Source organism: Colletes latitarsis, chromosome 8 (assembly GCF_051014445.1).
Source record: "Colletes latitarsis isolate SP2378_abdomen chromosome 8, iyColLati1, whole genome shotgun sequence".
Classification (NCBI taxonomy): Eukaryota; Metazoa; Arthropoda; class Insecta; order Hymenoptera; family Colletidae; genus Colletes; species Colletes latitarsis.
Window position 1 is genome coordinate 22,149,568 of NC_135141.1, and position 21,631 is coordinate 22,171,198.

The following is a 21,631-nucleotide window of genomic DNA, read 5'->3' on the forward strand; positions in this document are numbered from 1 at the left end:
TACCCTGATCATAGCTACTATATAGAAAAAGCTTTGGAACAAAGCATAGAACAAAATTAATAACTCAATCAAAATACGATATAATTGCACACAAATTTCAGTTTACTTTCTGGAAATATTAATGTACGTGTGTGTTGAATTTCAAATGCCTGGTACAATTTGTTAAATTCTAATCGTTGGTTGAAAAATGGCGTTTTCAATGAAAATGTCCTCTGAATTTAAGTATTATACCACACAATGGGATTCTAAAATTTGCATGAAACTCCTGTTCGCCAGTATAGGAGTATCGAGTTTAACTTTTAGAATTACGAGGACAACGGTATAAACAATGAAAGCCAGGAACCCCATGGCTCATAATCAGCTAGCGCGTGTTATCAATGAAAAGCAGAGACAAGGTGGCTCGAAACAAGGGTGAATCCACCCCTACATATATAGCAACCAGTCCGGCGCACTTTGAAAACAGTATTATTGAAAGAACTATCGTCCATGATGAAAATTTTTACAATTCTACAATTTTTCTTGCAGTTAATTGCGAATTAAACATAGGAACATTCCACTCTCTTCGTCTTTTACAAAATGTTCAGGATAAATATTTCATACCCTATTGTTATTCTCAATTTTATACAAATTTTTACACAATATTTAGTGACCAAATTTCCAGGATTAAATCTTTTGTTACTATGTATATACGTAGGCTAATGATTTTGGAATTCACTGTACAGTAATTCTTCTTAAAACGAACCTCAGATATGATTCGTAAGTTGAACATCCCTAACATTGCATTATTTTGTGACTATATGTGCTAATAATTTTGGGACTCGTAATGATTCTTAAAACAAACCTCAGACATGATTCGTAAATTGAACATTTCTAACAGTGCATTCTTTTGTAACTATATATATCTATGCCAATAATTTTGGAATTCACTGTACAGTAATTCTTCTTAAAACGAACCTCAGATATGATTCGTAAGTTGAACATCCCTAACATTGCATTATTTTGTGACTATACGTGCTAATAATTTTTGGACTCGTTGTAATGATTCGTAAAACGAACCTCAGACATGATTCGTAAATTGAACATTTCTAACAGTGCATTCTTTTGTAACTATATATATCTATGCCAATAATTTTGCAATTCACTGTACAGTAGTTCTTCTTAAAACGAACCTCAGATATGATTCGTAAGTTGAACATTCCTAACATTGCATTATTTTGTGGCTATATGTGCTAATAATTTTGAGACTCGCTGTAATGATTCTTAAAACGAACCTCAGACATGATTCGTAAATTGAACATTTCTAACAGTGCATTATTTTGTAACTATATATATCTATGCCAATAATTTTGGAATTCATTGTACAGTAGTTCTTCTTAAAACGAACCTCAGATATGATTCGTAAGTTGAACATTCCCAACAGTGCATTATTTTGTGACTATATGTGCTAATGATTTTGGGACTCGCTGTAATGATTCTTAAAACGAACCTCAGACATGATTCGTAAATTGAACATTTTTAACAGTGCATTCTTTTGTAACTATATATATCTATGCCAATAATTTTGGAATTCACTGTACAGTAATTCTTCTTAAAACGAACCTCAGATATGATTCGTAAGTTGAACATTCCTAACATTGCATTATTTTGTGGCTATATGTGCTAATAATTTTGAGACTCGCTGTAATGATTCTTAAAACGAACCTCAGACATGATTCGTAAATTGAACATTTCTAACAGTGCATTCTTTTGTAACTATATATATCTATGCCAATAATTTTGGAATTCACTGTACAGTAATTCTTCTTAAAACGAACCTCAGATATGATTCGTAAGTTGAACATTCCTAACAGTGCATTATTTTGTGACTATATGTGCTAATAATTTTGAGACTCGCTGTAATGATTCATAAAATCAACCTCAAACATGATTCGTAAATTGAACATTTGTATCCCTCCCAACCGGGAGTATCTTCCTATATCGTTGTGTATACATATCAGCTGGTGTCGAATTTCGCCTCCGCTGTACGAAAGATGAACACCGAGCGATGTTCATTTTAAGAATCATTATTGTATACGAAGGATAGGTTACATGATCGGAATAATTTTCAGAACGATATTGAGTTAAATTTAACCAACAAGAATTAACCGAGAAAATGAACTAAATGATATTATAATATTTCTCTTTCGATTTCAAAATGGAGGTCGTCCAGGTCTGGTCCCCGTGACTTTGCTCGCGGTAACCGTTGCCCGCGAGGAACGGAGACGGTCAAAGGGCGCAACGAGACGGGAGAAAGAGAACGGTTATTATTTCACCCGGCAGATATCGATTCCATTCGACGACCTGCCGTGACCCGCCTGCATAACTCACGGCGACGCGTACACTAATCCTTCCTCTCTTTCTTCCCAATCCCGGGCGAAACACGCGCGTCTGTCTTCGTCCCCCGGCGACGATGCCGCCCAGGGACTCCTAGCGCGTCTCGTCGACGCGACGGTACCGCGGGGAACGTTGTTTACGTCCTCCCCGGGAAATTTGACAAATCCTTCGTCTCGGGAGATCGAGCGAGAACGCCGTGGAAAAAGCGAAGAAGCGTCGACGATGCGGAAGCACAACGATAAAATATGGACGAACGCGTCCGAGGGGAGATTTCGAATTGATATACCGATCCCGGAGCCTTCTTCGATAGCGACTTCCGGGTGAACGGGTCGAAAACTCTCAAAGGCGAGCGAATTTTCTGTACCTGGATTTTGTTTTACATCGATACCACAGTCAATTCTGGAGAAAACAATTATTTAGGGAAGAGTGGGTGTATAGTGATCACGCAAACATTCTGTATACCAATTCATTTTCAATTGAATGAACAATTTTTAATTCAGTTTTATCGCACACTAGAAATTGCTGAAACTTCTTTAGGTATATAGCGTCAAAGTAAATGAAAAAATAAACATAGAAGATAGCATAAATTATAATAGTTGGTATAGTCATAGGATAGAGGATGAAATGCCCTTTAAAATGAGCGTTCGTACGAGTTGATAGCGTTATTAGTTCCGGAGATATAGCGATTTTAGTTTCAAGTCGATGCGGTGTCTAGTTACGGAGATATAAGGGTCCGTCGCGTTTGTTTACGTTTCGTTGACGCGAGGTCAATGACCGTACGTGCTCGTAGTAAACAGTGCGTAGGCACGCGCGAGACAGCGATGGTCAAATTAAAAAAATTACCCCTTTACATAAATTACGATATCTCGAAAACGGAAAGTCGGATCGTCAAAAACCAAAAACTATTTTAAAGGGGAGGCCTTGCCGCTTCTAACAGTGGCTTAACTATTAATAATATACTAGTAGTTTCGGAACTGTACGCGTGTAAAGTTTAACTATTTTTAATACACGTTGTTGGACTCTTCTAAGACAGTGGAGACTGAAGATTCTCTCCTTTTATGATTGCTATATTTTTCCTATTTAGATTGGAGGCTAACTAGAATTTTATACCAAATTTTGTCTGGTTTTTTAGGTCGTTTGTAAGAGAATTTAATTTCATTTGAAAATCCAAATTCACCACTTTCTGATAATTCAAATATTACTAACGACAATTTACCTCTATTTTGGTTCCAATTAATAATTTTGTATGCAATTAATTATTTACGTGATAATCATTCGATCGAAACGAAATTAAATAATAATTAATTCGAGCTATTTTGTTTGTTCCTCATTATCCTATAAGAATATCCAGACTTTAAAAACCAAACATATTTTGTCAACGAAAAACGTTTTCTCCTACGTCTGACAGTTCACCGGAAGCGCTGCCTCGTCGGAAGTACAGCAGAAGAAACTGAGACTATCCCAGGGGAGTATTGTTTCCACCGTCAGAGCATTTGATAAATCCGTCTAGTTTTAAGGCGGCCAGAGAGGAAAACGACGAGTATCAGGAATATCGACGAGTCCCTCGGAGGAGGATAAGGATTCTAAAAAGAAAAGAAAATAAAGTGACACGGAAGGGAGATAGGGGTGACTCGGAAAAGCTCTGAGAAACGACGACCACGAATCGAAAGACGACGCCAGGGCGGAGTCGGTCGGTTGTTTTTTTCCTTTTTTGTTTTCTGCTCTTTCTTTGATACGACGACAGCGACTTGGAAAGTTGGTCCGAGACATCTCAGGTGTTCCTTAAGTCTCTCATTCATCGGCTGGCGCGTACGAGACATCCGAACTCTCGACAGCGTGGAACACAATGCGCCAAAGAATCGAAAAGAGTTTATCTCAGCCAGAAAAATTTACAATTTTCATATTTTGTTCGTTACGTCCTCACGATGTCGATGTCAATCGATTCGTGACGTTTCTACAGTGAAAATGAGCCCAAACACAATCCTGTTTCAATTAGTTTTAATTATGGTCGAGATAAATCCCCCTTTCCTAAAAGGGAAAATTCTATTTTTATGAGTCTTAGTAATTTGCTGATTCATGATGATACTGTGAGAAATGAAAAGTTGTATGTTAGGATTGTATAGTCCTCTGCAGTCTTAAAAACAACTGCGAATTAATCACGAATGTTAGTAAATTGTAAAAAAGATTTGGAAAATTATTTCTCACATATCTGAGGTATACTTTAATTATTTTGATATTGATATTGATATTCTATAGTCATCTAGAGGTCTAGTACTATCTTGAAAGCAATTATGAACCAACTATACCATTGAAAGATGATGGTTAAAAACTTGTAAAAAATCTAGAATCAAAAATAGATGGATAATTCCTTTCTTGATAGGAAGAAGGTAACTTAGTTAATTATTTCTCACATATCTGAGGTACACTTTAATTACTTAATATTGTATAGTCATCTAGAGGTGTAGTACTATCTTGAAAGCAATTATGAACCAACTATACCATCGAAAGATGATGGTTAAAAAATTGTAAAAAATCTAGAATCAAAAATAGATGGATAATTCCTTTCTTAATAGGAAGAGGACAACTTAGAAAATTATTTCTCACATATCTGAGGTACACTTTAATTACTTGATACTGTATAGTCATCTAGAGGCGTAGTACTATCTTGAGAGCAATTATGAACCAACTATAGCATCAAAAGATGACGGTTAAAAAATTGTAAAAAATCTAGAATCAAAAATAGATGGATAATTCCTTTCTTGATAGGAAGAAGGTAACTTAGTTAATTATTTCTCACATATCTGAGGTACACTTTAATTACTTGATATTGTATAGTCATCTAGAGGTGTAGTACTATCTTGAAAGCAATTATGAACCAACTATACCATCGAAAGATGATGGTTAAAAAATTGTAAAAAATCTAGAATCTAAAAAAGATGGATAATTCCTTTCTTGATAGGAAGAGTGCAACTTGGAAAATTATTAGTCACATATCTGAGGTATACTTTAATTACTTGATACTGTATAGTCATCTAGAGGCATAGTACTATCTTGAGAGCAATTATGAACCAACTATAGCATCAAAAGATGACGGTTAAAAAATTGTAAAAAATCTAGAATCAAAAATAGATGGATAATTCCTTTCTTGATAGGAAGAAGGTAACTTAGTTAATTATTTCTCACATATCTGAGGTACACTTTAATTACTTGATACTGTATAGTCATCTAGAGGTGTAGTACTATCTTGAAAGCAATTATGAACCAACTATAGCATCAAAAGATGACGGTTAAAAAATTGTAAAAAATCTAGAATCAAAAATAGATGGATAATTCCTTTCTTGATAGGAAGAAGGTAACTTGGAAAATTATTAGTCACATATCTGAGGTACACTTTAATTACTTGATACTGTATAGTTATCTAAAGGCAGAGTACTATCTTGAGAGCAATTATGAATCAACTATAGCATCGAAAGATGACGGTTAAAAAATTGTAAAAAATCTAGAATCAAAAATAGATGGATAATTCCTTTCTTGATAGGAAGAAGGTAACTTAATTAATTATTTCTCACATATCTGAGGTACACTTTAATTACTTGATATTCTATAGTCATCTAGAGGTCTAGTACTATCTTGAAAGCAATTATGAACCAACTATACCATTGAAAGATGATGGTTAAAAACTTGTAAAAAATCTAGAATCAAAAATAGATGGATAATTCCTTTCTTGATAGGAAGAAGGTAACTTAGTTAATTATTTCTCACATATCTGAGGTACACTTTAATTACTTAATATTGTATAGTCATCTAGAGGTGTAGTACTATCTTGAAAGCAATTATGAATCGACTATAGCATCAGAAGATGATCTTTAAAAAATTTTTTAAAATCTAGAATCTAGAATAGATGGATAATTCCTTCCTTGATAGGAAGAGGACAACTTAGAAAATTATTTCTCACATATCTGAGGTACACTTTAATTACTTAATATTGTATAGTCATCTAGAGGTGTAGTACTATCTTGAAAGCAATTATGAACCAACTATAGCGTCCAAAGATGATGGTTAAAAAATTGTAAAAAATCTAGAATTTAAAAAAGATGGATAATTCCTTCCTTGATAGGAAGAGGGCAACTTAGAAAATTATTTCTCACATATCTGAGGTACACTTTAATTACTTGATATTGTATAGTCATCTAGAGGCATAGTACTATCTTGAGAGCAATTATGAACCAACTATAGCATCAAAAGATGACGGTTAAAAAATTGTAAAAAATCTAGAATCAAAAATAGATGGATAATTCCTTTCTTGATAGGAAGAAGGTAACTTAGTTAATTATTTCTCACATATCTGAGGTACACTTTAATTACTTGATACTGTATAGTCATCTAGAGGTGTAGTACTATCTTGAAAGCAATTATGAACCAACTATAGCATCAAAAGATGACGGTTAAAAAATTGTAAAAAATCTAGAATCAAAAATAGATGGATAATTCCTTTCTTGATAGGAAGAAGGTAACTTAGTTAATTATTTCTCATATATCTGAGGTACACTTTAATTACTTGATATTGTATAGTTATCTAAAGGCATAGTACTATCTTGAGAGCAATTATGAATCAACTATAGCATCGAAAGATGATGGTTAAAAAATTGTAAAAAATCTAGAATCTAGAATCGATGGATGACACCCAGATCGATTTGTTCTTGTTATTATTTCCACGACAGGCGACTTGTAAAGTTGGTTCCGTGTATCCGAGGTGTTCTCTAAGCCTCCCATTCATCGTGTGGGTGGCGCGTACGAGACATTCGAACTCTCGACAGCATAGAGCGTCGCACGATGCGCCGAAGCAACAGAGAAAAAGGGAGGACACGGTGAATGGGGCTGTTAGGGAAAAGGGGGTCAAACGCGTACGATGCAACACGCAGCGCTACATCGGTGCAGCGTACGTCGTATATTAAAGGGGAATAAAAGGGGAGAAAATGAACGGGCGAAATGCACGAGGAGCGAAATTGGAACAGAGAGAGGAGACGGAGGACCGATCTAGTGAACGAACAAAATTTAGAAGCGGGGGAATAGCCTGGGGGGAAGAGTCGCGGCTCGAAGGGGCACAGATCATCCCCCACCACCACGGAAGATTGCCTCTTCGATCAAAGAAACTCTGATTTGCTCCAGGCGTTGACGCACAGTGCACCTCTGATTCTAATACCGTGCATCGAGTTACTTCAGTTTTAATAATTTTGTGTTTTGGTCTTCGTTAAAAGGGGTGTTGACGTAGTTAGATTAATTTACAACACTGAATATGTTGCAGACTGAAATGGGGATTTTTCTATGAACTTGGCAGTGTTGTTTAACATTTTTTTCCAGCTGTTTCCAACCCCCAATGGAGCACCCTTTTCATGCCATGTGTTTTAAACTGACATTCACAACCCTTAACACATTAACTGCTAAGCCACATATGGATGAGCTATAGAAATCGATTCTCAAGATTCTATGTGAAATAAAATAAATCTAGACTCTTCAATTTTAAAGTAGGTATGTTAGTTTCCAATCATCTAAAAAACTAGATTTCTACGATTCCCAAATTATTTCTCAGCACTCCTTTAATAATATCATCAAAGTCCTCGCCATTATTGTAGAAAATGGCGAATCGAATGAGCTGTAGACGAAGATCACGACTCGAATCGACCAACTGGCCTTTAATTCGATTCCTACGGTAACTGAATTTCCGGGGATGTGGAGGGGGTTGGGGTAGTCGGGGAAACATTTAAAAACGCACCACCCAGTACGCGGTGGCAGCTGCTCGATGCAACAGCTGACGCACACGTACGAAAGAGACTCTTTGTAATTTCATTGTTTGCGCTCCGACTCACGTTCGCGTTTTGTGCGTAGTCGATGTACGTTTCGGTTGGAGTGCACACGGTTATTGAATAATTACGCGGGCCGCACGTAATGCGTCTTGAATAATTATTACATGCCGGGTTGATCCCGTCGACGGGTAGCCCGGACGCCGCCCGACTGTTCCCGCAATTATCGGTATTCGGATTCAAGAATACGCGGTGAATCCCGTCGATCGTTCCCCCCCCCCCCCCCCACTCTGTTCTTCGTTCGTGTACGCGCGTGTAATTCGCATTGTTACACCTCGTTACCGTTTGTTTCGAGCGGACGGTTTCACCGCAACTGCGATTTAAGCTTAATTAATTTTACCCGATGTTTATCGCGCAATTCGATGTCAACTGACGTTCAAATAAAACCTAATTGGCACGCCGACCGAACCGGCACGTCGTGTTTATCGTCCAATGATAATGAACAACCGACGGATTACTTTGATTAAGAATGATGGAGCGCGAGAATAACCGGCGAAGTGCGCTGTTCGAAGCTCGTTCGAATCCGTGGGGGCTTTTTTCCGCATCGTGGATCAATTATATTATCGAAAGATTTACGTTTAAAAATTATTCCAGTTACTACCGGTGATGATTCTTAAAATGAACGGCGCTTCAGAGTTGATGTGTTCGTTTTTCATATAGGTGGATGGGGATCTCGATATTGGGAGATGTTTAATAGTAATGATTCGTAAAATAAACATCGTTTCTAGGCGAATTTTGGCAATGGGAGATGTTTGACAGGAATGATTCGCAAATTGAACATCGTCGTGAGGTGAATTTTGAGACTAGGAGATGTTTAACAGGAATGAGTCACAAAATGAACATCGTTTCTAGGTGAATTTCGGCACTGGGAGATGTTTAACAGGAACGATTCGTAAAATGAACATCGTTTTTAGGCGAATTTCGGCACTGGGAGATGTTTAATAGTAATGATTCGTAAAATGAACATCATTGTGAGGTGAATTTCAGAACTGAGAGATGTTTAACAGGAATGATTCGCAAAATGAACATCATTGTGAGGTGAATTTCAGCACTAGGAGATGTTTGACAGGAATGATTCGCAAAATGAACATCATTGTGAGGCGAATTTTGAGACTAGAAGATGTTTATACAGTACTGATTTGTAAAATGATCTATTCGACTAATATCACGTTCCTTCTTAAAAGGATTAAAACAATATTTTTCTCTGGAAAATCTATAAATATGTATAAGTAAAAATTGATGAATTATATAACATTGAAGCAACTTTATTGTAATTATTTCTTCTAATTTAGTCAGAGTTTAATGCATCTGATGATTCATCGTATACTATTATACTATTAAATTAGTAAATAATTTAACGTGATAAATAGTATATTTTGAAGAATATCTTTCTAGAGTTAATAAGCTGTGATTTTTAAATGCCAGTTGGCGAGATCTGACACACAAAGCATTGTCTTTGGATCTTTCAAGTTGGAAGTAACAGAATGATCAAATTACGAATCACATCGACCCATTTTAAGAACCATTACTCTAATTCGAGATTTGTCGTATCATGCTCTACAGCAATGTTGCTCCTTTAGTGTCAAACACACTGATGTTGATATTCCCAAATTTAATTATAGTCCCTTTTTTTATAACCTAAATCATCATTTTCCTGCACTATTGGTCTCTAATCAATCGTTTCACACAAAAACTAACTACGATTTTAATTTTGCCCATGCAAAACCTTTTTTCAGACCAACGTACACAGAGTACATTTAAACCAGTGTTTCTCAACCTATAGCCCGCGAAATGATAGTTGCTTAAAAAGACTCATAGTCTTTGTTACAAACAGAAATTCTTCTAAACCATTCTTGATAGACACGAAACAACATTACACTTTCCAAATTACTTCTAAACGTATTTTGTTCATTTCTATCGTGTGACTCGAACGGTGAGATGCTCACTGTGTATTTCGAGTCGAGTCTTGGACAACAATCATTCAAAGGTCAGGCAACAGGTTAAGAACCGCTGGTCTAAACGATGCTATGCGCGCCAAACGAAATATCGATTTAGCCAAGTTCGCTGACCTTGTGATGAGAGGAATGGCCCGTGTGATTGGCGGAGGTGTGATTTCCGGCGGGAAGAGATGCCAGGTCCTCGATGGTTAACTCTGCTAAGGCGTCGTTGCCACCACTGCAACCGCCTAGCAGGCCGCCTGCAATGACGCCGCCGCTTCCTGGACTGCCCCCGATGCAACCTCCATCCGACCTTACAACGTTCGCGGAGGGTCTCTTCTGCACCCTCCTCGAGGTCACCAGTTCCTTCACCCCTGACAACTCTCGCCTCGAACCGCCCACGTATCTAAAAAAAAAAAATGCACGTGCGATTCTCGTTACTGTTTACCTTCGACGCGAGGGCGCCGTGAAAGAATATTAAATAAAAAGTTATTACAAAGCCCCGCGTTATCGTAACGCTCTAGCGACGTTGCCTTAACGCGAATAGCGTGCAATATTCCGCAAGACTGAAACTATATTTAAAATTTGTAATTTATCTAATCTTGTTAAAATAAATATTCGAAATCTAAAATTTCAGAACTAATTTTTTTAGTGGAAAACTACGTAGTGGCAGACTCGTTCTTCGACCCTCAGACGACGCGTCGGGGTTCATTATGGATCCCTCGTTATTTCGTTAAACCGTCTGCTGTCATGCATATATGCATGGTAAAAGTGTCACTTTGCTTCACGATGTTGCAATAAATAATAATAAATATCCGAGTCATTCGATAGGTAGTGGCCACTTGAAGAATGTGTGGTTACGCCGGTAGAGGGCTACGTTCTCTCGCAAGTGCTCGACCTATCATTGACTGTCATGGCGTCTGAGCAGGCCCATTCCCTCTGTTATTTCACAGATATCTCTCATCTAATTAATCAAAGTAAAATATTAATACATGGTTGAGTATAAAGAAAACTCTATAAATTACTGGACAAATAATTACTCGAGTAAATGATTCCCTGCATTAATGATGGACATGATAAGACATGGGATTCAGGAATTTGTATAAGATTGCAAAAATTAATACCAAGTGACAAATGAATTAAATTAAATTAATTTCACAGTTTCCAATCGTCTAGGAACAAAATGTCGACTTCGTAGAACATTCCAAGGATTTTATCTGACCTCTTTGGATCGTGACAACCCTCCTCTTTCCAGAGGTCATGGTCGCCCAAGAAGAAAACTAGAATACAATCCGGAGCAGCAGTTTTCCATTTGAGTGGACACGGATAGGATAAAGCGAAGAACACCAAGAGATGTGCTAAACAATGGCGGCCATGTAGCTCCTTTTGTAAGGAGCCTCTGACAAAATGGACGCTCCGAAAGGCATCGTGCCCGACTCGAGGACCGTGAAACGTGCCAAATGAGGGTGGATTTGAATCGTATAGAAATCGCTCTATTAGCGAGATTAGATCCACGAGCCAATCCACTCGACGGACAGTGTGTCTGTTAAGCTGTTCGAAATCGATGAGTTGCTGTTCGACTGTCCTATCCTTTCTCTTTGTCGACGGGCTTCCCCGTGCTTCGTTGTCAATTAAAATCGGACTGAAGTTATCGGGTTGACGTCCTTTCGTTGACCGTACAACGTACCGGACACAAAGTAACTACGTACGTCTGTTTCTGTGTCGCTTGGCCTCTTTCAAAGTTGTCCTGGACGTTGTGTCGTACGTTTGAAAGGTGATTCGAAACTTTGCAGGCTCGTTAACGCCTTATTTATGGGGTTTTGGGACCGCTGATTCAGAGTAAAAAATCTCGAGGATACTGTTCACTTCATCCCCCATTTGCAATCACTTAGAAGAGTTTATTAAGATTTATCGAGGCTATTTTATTATAATAAATGGCGTAAAGATTGTAGGAAGATGAGTGTTTGCTACGTTTTTAAAATTCAATATAAAAGAAAATAGTAAGGGTGGAAAATTTATGCAAAATAGGATTCAGTTTAACAAAGCAAGAGCTTGCAGAAAATTTTGGGGAAATGGAAGGACTATTTTGTGTAAATAAAATAGATTATTTACTAATAACTGTGAATATCTTTTACTATTACTTGAAAGGTTGAAAATCATTGAATAGTTTTATTTTTCTAGAAATAAATCCCCAAAGCCATTTAATTTTAGACGATCGAAATAGGAAAGACCCATTTCATTGCGAAACGAAAGTATCGAGTCGAATGGTTTCCGATAATCCTAACTTAATCTTTTGTTTACCTATCGTAAGCAACGAATAGACGTGGGTGGAGGGTGTATAGCGGCTGAAAATAAAACGTCACACGCAGACACGATATTTTTGCAACCAATATAAAACTGTATCAAGCTTAGAGCAGATTAGAGAGATTTACTATTAAATATTTATAGACTAACGTGTAATTGCGTGTATTGTACGGAGAATAGAAGATGGATCTTCGAAGGAATTTCAACCAGTATTAGGTCAGACGTTTCAATCTGCTGTTCTAAGCTTGACTAATAAAAATTGCTCGTCTGCTTGCATAATATCACATATCCCACTTAACCCAAGATTGATCTTTCTCTTTACAATACGTAATCGAAATAGAACCATTCGCTCTGAAATGATCGATTCGCGAATCTGTGTCGACCGATCATTTTTTATTCAGCGATTGCAACGTTTCTAACCACCCTTCGAAAGCACTTTGTAGATCGAGAAAATGAAACTTTGATCCGGTTAACGTTTCACGAGAAAAGTTCAAACACCTCCAAGAACCTTTGTTAATAAATTAGTAATTTTTCAAAATGTTTTTTACCTTTCGAGTTAGAATGCCCTACGAAGTTTGTAGAACTCCAGAAACAGTTTAATTTATAAGTACAGTTACAGCTTTAATAGTTTATAGTGTCCTATGATAACATCCATTGAGTCAGACGGTCCTAAACTAACACTTGAATGGCGGATGGGATGTTTTATAACATTATTAGCACCTGTAATTTTATTCGCAAATAACGAACAAACATTTTAGATTCATTCTGAAATTCTCGTTTACGTGTCATTTGTATATTAATTCGTTAATTGGAATATATTAACAAAGGAAACTGCAAAGAAAAGCTTACCAACGAATTTATAGTTTTGATTTGTTATTCATTTTACATTACATTTTGCATCAACAGAAATTATCTGTTGTATTAAAATGTCTCGCAAAATCGGAGTCAATTTTGTCAAAAAGTATTTGCCTCCTGAGAATCGTTAAGAATTTCTAATGATAATAGTTACGAAGATTAGTGTTATATTTAAGTTGTTCAAGTGTAAAAAAATTAATAACAATTCAAATCTTATTCTGTGTCCAAACGTTTTATGTTACTTTCTTTGCAAACTTAAAATATCCTCTGAAGAATTTAATTAATTGTTAGGTTGATACTACTTAAATATTTATAAAACCTTGGTTTTCCTCAGATATTAAAAAACGTTAACATTTGACTCAGACAAGACAGTACAGGTGACAGAAATTTTAACTAAGAAACTAAAAGAATTAATTTCCAAAGTGTTAAGAAGAAAAAAGATAAATCTAAATAGGGTTCACAAATTTCAAGATTACAAAAATAAAAATACTGCAACAAATATTAGCTCATAATTTTTATCTGAACTAAAAGAATTTCCAATGAGTTTAAAAAAATAAATCTGAACAGGTCTCAAAGCTTAAAAAATTACAAAAATACTGCTACGAATTAGCTAATAATTTTTCAACCCCATCGAAAGAATTAATTTCCAATGTGTTCAAAAAAAATAAATCTGAACAGGGCTCAAAGCTTAAAAAATTACAAAAATACTGCTACGAATTAGCTAATAATTTTTCAACCCCATCGAAAGAATTAATTTCCAATGTGTTCAAAAAAAATAAATCTGAACAGGGCTCACAAATTTCAAGATTACAAAAATAAAAATACTGCTAGAAATATTACATGTACGCAGATTTTAATTGCCTTGAAAAAAGAAAATTTCAATTAATAATTCAGAACCGTTCACTTGACATTGAACGTGTTAAAATGAGAAACAAGAAAATGCAAGGCACGTGAAAAAAAGGGGTTCAGCGAAACGAAGTGAAATTAGATTATGATTCGAGTGGTGGATTGGGATTGTTAGGCTGACGGGACAGATTTTGCATGCCTAGGACGTCGGCTAATTAACTTGTAAGTAGTATAAGTCAGCGCTCGAACGGCCGATGGCTGGCGGATGCGTTTCCACGACTATTTCGACGCGACCAGTAACAGATTCGCTGACGCAAATCCTAGGAAGTCTCACGGTGTCGTGCGATTAATAATTCACGAATCACGCGCGCAGGATTAGGATTACTGCGCTTACGTGAACGCCTCGTAGCTGCAAAGACTCTACTACAAACCTAACCCAACGCGATTGCAGCGTCCAGCTTCTTGTAAAGCTTTCACGACGATTCTTCAAGGGTCCCCTGGCGTCTTACATAATCGTAACACGGTTATTATTCAATGTTTTTCGACCGTGTATTCGAGGCCATATCTTTGGAACAAAATTTCTAAATAGTCCACGATAGCGGAATTTTTCATTTTTATTATTTAGTCTTGTGAGAAAAGAAATTTTTACTAACAAACGAAGACAGCTTTTTTTATATTTTTTGTCATTTATGATTTGGCAGTATTTAAATAGAGGTTGAATAAAAGGGTGGATTTCACCCTCAAATTTGGAGTGGTACAAATCAGTTTCACTTATTAATTTTTATGAAATTTAATTTGAAGTTTTCATTTGTGTTTTCTTTTTTATCTTTTATCATTTATGACTTGGTAGCATATAAATAGAGGTAGATTGGATAAAAGGGTGGGTTTCTCCCTTAAATTTGAAAAGTGGTAGAAATGGATTGCACTTATTTATTTTTACAGAATATAATTTCAATCTTGTATCTCTGTTTTCTTTTGTATTTTGTATCATTTATGACTTGGAAGCATTTAAATAGAAATGACTGAAATAAAAGAATGGATTTCTCCCTTAAATTTGAAAAGTGGCACAAATCAATTACACTTAAATATTTTTGCAGAATTTATTTTGAATCTTTTATTTCTGTTTTCTTTCATATCTTTTGTGATTTACAATTTATAACCATTTAAATATAAATGACTCAAATAAAATAATGGATTTCTTCCCCAAATTAAAAAAGTGACAAAACTCAATTACACATATTTATTTTAACAAACTATAATTTGAATATTTTATTCCAATTACCTTTTCTACATATTTATCGTTCACAACTTAAAAGCATTTAGATAAAATTGTCTCGAACAAAACAAAATGGCTTCCCCCCTCAAATTAAAAAGAAACAAATCGATCACATTTAATTGTACAAAATTTCACCTGAATCTAAGTTGATCCTTAATTTAATTCGAATAAAATGAATTGGTAAATCCGTCGAAGTATTCGAATGGAGAGGAAATAAAATTCCAAGGATTCGTTTTATTCAACAGGGATGCCAAAGTAACTTTGAAACGAGGGAATCCCCGAGCATGCAAACCGTTCGTCGGGGAAAGATTGTTCCGTGAACAACGTTTAATTTAATGAACATCTCCATTACCGTCGGAAAAACTTTTCAATTTCGTTAAGGACACGAACGCCAATTTCATACATCGCGCGAAAGAAGAAGGAAACTCCCGGAAGTTGCACTCCTATTTCCCGTTTCGTTAGATGGGAATTCGTAAGACGCGATCAACTTTTCCTTAGCTACGGGGTCGATCGTATTTCGCAACAATTCCGTTTCAATATTTTTATTCCGCGGCGGTTCGAACCGGAATCAGTTTCCTTTTCTTGTTATTGGAAAATGTTCCATTACTCCGTTATCTTTACAGGGCCACGCGATTTCCTCGGGCGATATACATTGTTAGCGGAACCGAACAAGGATGTAAATGGAGAAAGTATGTCCCGTTCGTAGAGAAATCGAGAAAAATTTTATAATTAACGAGGACAATTTGCAAAATCGAAAGGGTAATTTTTAGAAAAGAAAGCCTTTGATCCTGATCATTTCTTAATACAGGGTGTCCCAGCTAAAGTGTGACAGTCGCGATATTTCAATAACTATTGATGATACGAAAAAATTATTTATATGAAAATTGCAGGATAAAATAGGATCTTTATTTTGGCGTAAACGAAAATTTTGTTCATGTTATTAATTTAAAAGATACGATGGTGAAGTTTCGTTTTTTAAATGGAACTATATATTTTTTTTTAGATCGTGCGATGAGTGTCTTTCAAGACGAATTCATTAACCTGCAATTTATTTACCCGATTTTTATAGAGGGTGTTCGGCCAACCCTGGGAAAATTTTAATGGGGGGTTCTAGAGGACAAAATAAGACGAAAATCAAGAATACCAATTTGTTGATGGAGGCTTTGTTAAAAAGTTATTAACGTTTAAAGTTTCGCTCGAACTGAATTTTTTTCTCGAAAATGTGCAAGATTTCGGGGGTATATGTAATTACCAAAAATGATTGTAAGTGACCCCTGCAACTGAAAATAATTTTTCCAGAACGATTTGAAAATTTTCAACTTCGTCGACAAATTTAAGCACCTACTCCCTGTCGATTTTTCTTAAAAATTCCTTTTTCATTTTTAGTAATTTTGTTTGATGCCCTACAGAAAAGTTGTCTAATACTTTTTTGTAGGTACCCATGAGCTCTACTTTAGAAAAAAGTTTCATACAAATATATTCACTATTGTAGGAGTTATGGCTGTTTAAAAATTGGACCATTTTTATGGGGTTTTTCTAATTTTGCGAGGTCAAGGAACAATTTTCCGAATATTTTTATAATTTCTATATATTCTACACTAAAATACGCGTCGTTTGCTTTTTTAAACGTTAAAATCGTTCAATCCGTTCAGAAGTTATGACGTTTTAAAGATTAGTACGAAATTTTGGAGTGACATTTCTGGCCTGAAATTATATTTTCGGTAGGGAATTTTTTTCTCGAAACTGAGTAGGATTTCGAGGGTATGTGTAACGACAAAAAATGATTGTAATTGATCCCTGCAACTGAAAATAATTTTTCCAGTACGATTTGAAAATTTTCACCTTCGCCGAAAAATTTAGGCACCTAACCCCCGTCGATTTTTCTAAAAAATTCGTTTCTCATTTTTAATCAATTTGTTTGATGCCCTACAGAAAAGTTGTTTAATACTTTTTTGTAGGCACCCATGGGCTCTACTTCAGAAAAAAGTTTCATTGAAATCTATTCACTATTGTAAGAGTTATGGTCGTTTGAACATTGGACCATTTTTATGGGGTTTTTCTCATTTTGCGGTGCCAAGCATCAACTTTTCGAATATTTTTACAATTTCTACATATTCTCCACTAAAATGCGCGTCGTTTGCTTTTTTAAACGTTAAAATCGTCCAATCCGTTCAGAAGTTATGACGTTTTAAAGATTCGCATGAAAATTCGGGCAGACATTTCTGGCCAGAAATTAGATTTTCGGTAAGGAATTTTTTTCTCGAAAATGCGTAGGATTTCGGGGGTATTTGTAATGACCAAAAATGATTGTAATTGATCCCTGTAACCGAAAATAATTTTTCCAGAGCGATTTGAAATTTTTTAATTTCGTCGGAAAATTTCCCACATTCTCGATTTTTTTTCTCGAAAATGGATAGGATTTCACGCGTATTTTAGTAAAGAATATATACAAATTCTAAAAATATTGGAAAAGTTGTTCCTTGACCCCGTAAAGTGAAAAAAACCTCATAAAAGTGATCCAATTTTCAAACGACCATAACTCCTACAATAGTGAATATATTTCAATGAAATTTAGTAGTAAACTAGAGCTCATGGATACGTACAAAAAAGTATTAGACAACATTTTCGTACAGCGTCAAACAAATTTATTAAAAATCAAAAACGAATTTTTAAGAAAAATCGACAGGGTGTAAGTGCCTAACTTTTTAACGAAGCCTCCATCAACAAATTGGTATTCTTCATTTTCGTCTTATTTTGGCATCTGGAATCTCCCATTAAAATGTTTCCCAGGGTAGGCTGAACACTATATTGTTAGTAGAACCAAACAAGGATGCAAAAAGGGGAAAGTCTGTCTTTGTAGAGAAATCGAGAAAAATTTTATAATTACCGAAAACAATTTGCAAAATCGAGTGAGTAATTTTTAAAAAAGAAAGCCTTTGATCCTGATCATTTCTTAATATATTTTCCTGAGTACTCGTACTATTTCTAATTTTGAAAGAATAATGATGGCTAAGAGTAAGTCTCAAGTAGAAGAAGTTTTGTCAAACGTTGACTATTTATTTTTCACCTTTCAGGGCTATAAAAATTGGTACAGATGATACACTTAATTATTAAAGGGTGCTCGAGAGGTCAGTCGGTTCAAGCATTTTAATTTGTAATACAGTGGTCGGCGACCTATGACCTGTGGGTCGAGCAGCGAACCGCGATGCGATAGCTGACCCCATCAATGAGATGCAAGATCAAAAAGATCATTAAGTGGGATCGAGAAAGATTTTTTTCCCTGTTATTTTTAATTCTTTGACGTTCATACTCTCGTAAATAACATCGACTTTAGTAATGAATTTTAAAATACCAACAAACCTTGGAAAACAAAATATTGTGGCAGAGGAGGCTTTTTAAAACATTTTAAAAGCGTTTACGATTGATACATAATGGAAACAGGGATTCGTAGGTGATTTAAAATAGGGGTGATTAAAAAGCTGTTGAGAAACCTTTACATTTGCACGAGAATTAATTATAATAAAAGAGTAATATATTCAAACAACTTAAAAACAAGATAATAATTGTAAGAAAATTGTGTGAAAAGTATGTAAAAAGACTGATAAGAATATAAAAATATCTATGAAAATTTCATGATTCAGAAAATAATAATTACCACACGTACACTGATTTCGTTAATAAGTATAACATTTGTTACGGCGGTGGAAAGAAAATAACTCGGAGGTATCTACACAATTCTATTTCGAGAGAATTCTAAAGAAAACTTGCAGACATTGTTTGAATTTTCTGTTTATTCTGGTGGAAGCCAGACAAGAAAAAAGAGAACCTTTCGCAGTTTTGAATGCGTGCGAACCACAGGGTCTCGTGTCCCTAGTTCAAATTTCGACTGTTAGGATTAAAAATAGAAGCAACTTGATCATAAAAAAAACATTAATTCTTATCGTATCTAATTTTTCAGACCCAAACAATAGAAATCAAGATCCATTAATCCTATTCATGAGGTCTTGAATACACATATTTTTAAATAAATTTGATTTATTTTACTATTTTCCTTGCTATAAACTTGGTGCATAGAATACATTATTCTATTTTTTTAGTGAATTGAAATGAAAACAATAAGAAATTCGACAGTTTGGTTTTCAACCTTTGCTTTAACAAAAACATTAATTTCTATCGTAGACACATAAATAAAATAACTTGGCAGCAGCTTTGCAATTTTATTTCTACGTATAATTGCGTCCATTATGGTTCGACCCTCTTCCCTGGCCCTTTTCCAATGTCAATGTTATGCAAAATTATTGTTTCTCGAATAGTATCATGTATTTATGTCTTTTTTATTATTATGCTCGATTTTAATTTCTCAGATTTTTGAAAGATACGAGTTCACTTCGAGAAAACTGTTTTTTAATATACAGGGAGTTTGGCTAACCCTGGGGAAAATTTTAATAGGGCATTCTAGAGGCCAAAATAAGACGAAAATCAAGAATACCAATTTGTTGATGGAGGTTTTGTTAAAAAGTTATAAACGTTTAAAATTCCGACCGTACTGAATTTTTTTCTCGAAAATGCGCAAGATTTCGGGGGTATGTCTATTCACCAAAAATGATTGTAAGTGACCCCTGCAACCGAAAATAATTTTTCCAAAACGATTTGAAATTTTTTTTTTTCCGTCGAAAAATTTCACACCTTCTCGAATTTTTTTCTAGAAACAGGATAGGATTTCAGGGGTATGTCAATTGACCAAAAATGATTGTAAGTGACCCCTGCAACCGAAAATAATTTTTCCAGAACGATTTGAAACTTTTTAACTTCGCCGAAAAATTTAGGCACCTACCCCACGTCGATTTTTCTTAAAAATTCGTTTTTCATTTTTAATAATTTTGTTTGATGCCCTACAGAAAAGTTGTTTAATACTTTTTTGTAGGTACCCATGAGCTCTACTTCAGAAAAAAGTTTCATACAAATATATTCACTATTGTAGAAATTATGGTCATTTGAAAATTGGACCATTTTTATAGGGTTTTTTCTAATTTTGCGATGCCAAGGAACAATTTTCCTCATATTTTTATAATTTCTATATATTCTACACTAAAATACGCATCGTTTGCTTTTTTAAACGTTAAAATCCTTCAATCCGTTCAGAAGTTATGACGTTTTAAAGATACGCACGAAATTTTGGGGTGACATTTCTGGCCTGAAATTATATTTTCGGTAAGGAATTTTTTTCTCGAAAATGCGTAGGATTTCGGGGGTATGTGTAATAACCAAAAATGATTGTAATTGATCCTTGCAACCGAAAATAATTTTTCCAGTACGATTTGAAATTTTTTATTTCCGTCGAATTTGTCCAACTACCCGATTTTTTTTCTTGAAAATGGATAGGATTTCGGGGGTATGTCTATTCACCAAAAATGATTGTAATTGACCCACGCAACCGAAAATAATTTTTCCAGAACGATTTGAAACTTTTGAATTTAATTGTTAATAACTTTTTAACGAAGCTTCCATCAACAAATTGGTATTCTTCATTTTCGTCTTATTTTGGCCTCTAGAATCTCCCAGGGGTGGCCGAACACCCTGTATTTAATATCTTTTTTAATTCTAATCATATCTCATTTCGAGTCACATACCAAATTTAATAATAGATTTTGCAACGTATTTTATAATAAAACCTAAAATATCATCAGTATACAAACTTATTTACTGTGCTTATAGTTACTCGAACTTTCTATGCGCTTCGAAGTTATATCCCGATGGGGTTAGCGTCAATTTTCAAGTTTTAACAAAGCTACACAATATTCATCGTGCTACGAATACTCAACAGCCTCTTACGTTTCAAATTTGGATTTTCGTTCCGTCTAAAAACATTCTAAAAATTTTCACGAAGTTACACAACAATTGAAAATAAAAAACAATAAATCTATCGTTCCCCAAATCGTCGACTATAGTTTCGTGTCGTGATAGTCGTTATATTAACATAAACATTAATTCTAATCACATCCAACATTTCATTATTCTTTTCTCAGCCCTAATCCTGCAACGTGACTTTGAGTCACACACCAAGTTTGTGCAACCTTGGGCTCTATAAATAAATGTGTATATTTATGAGAAATTATGTAAATGTGTTTTATGATTTAATACATAAATTATCATCAGTGTATGAATTTACTTTCAGGTCC

General features: G+C 35.1%; 1 protein-coding gene across 5 annotated transcripts in view; it reads right to left on the bottom strand.

Annotated features, from left to right (window-relative positions):
* The window catches only part of Sick (sickie), a 423,876-nt gene that overhangs the window by 118,848 nt on the left and 283,397 nt on the right, over positions 1-21,631 (bottom strand). For all 5 annotated transcript variants that reach the window (XM_076771991.1, XM_076771990.1, XM_076771989.1 and 2 more), the window contains one exon: positions 10,304-10,577. In XM_076771991.1, the coding sequence (XP_076628106.1) occupies positions 10,304-10,577 (274 nt within the window). The remainder of the gene's footprint in view (positions 1-10,303; positions 10,578-21,631) is intronic.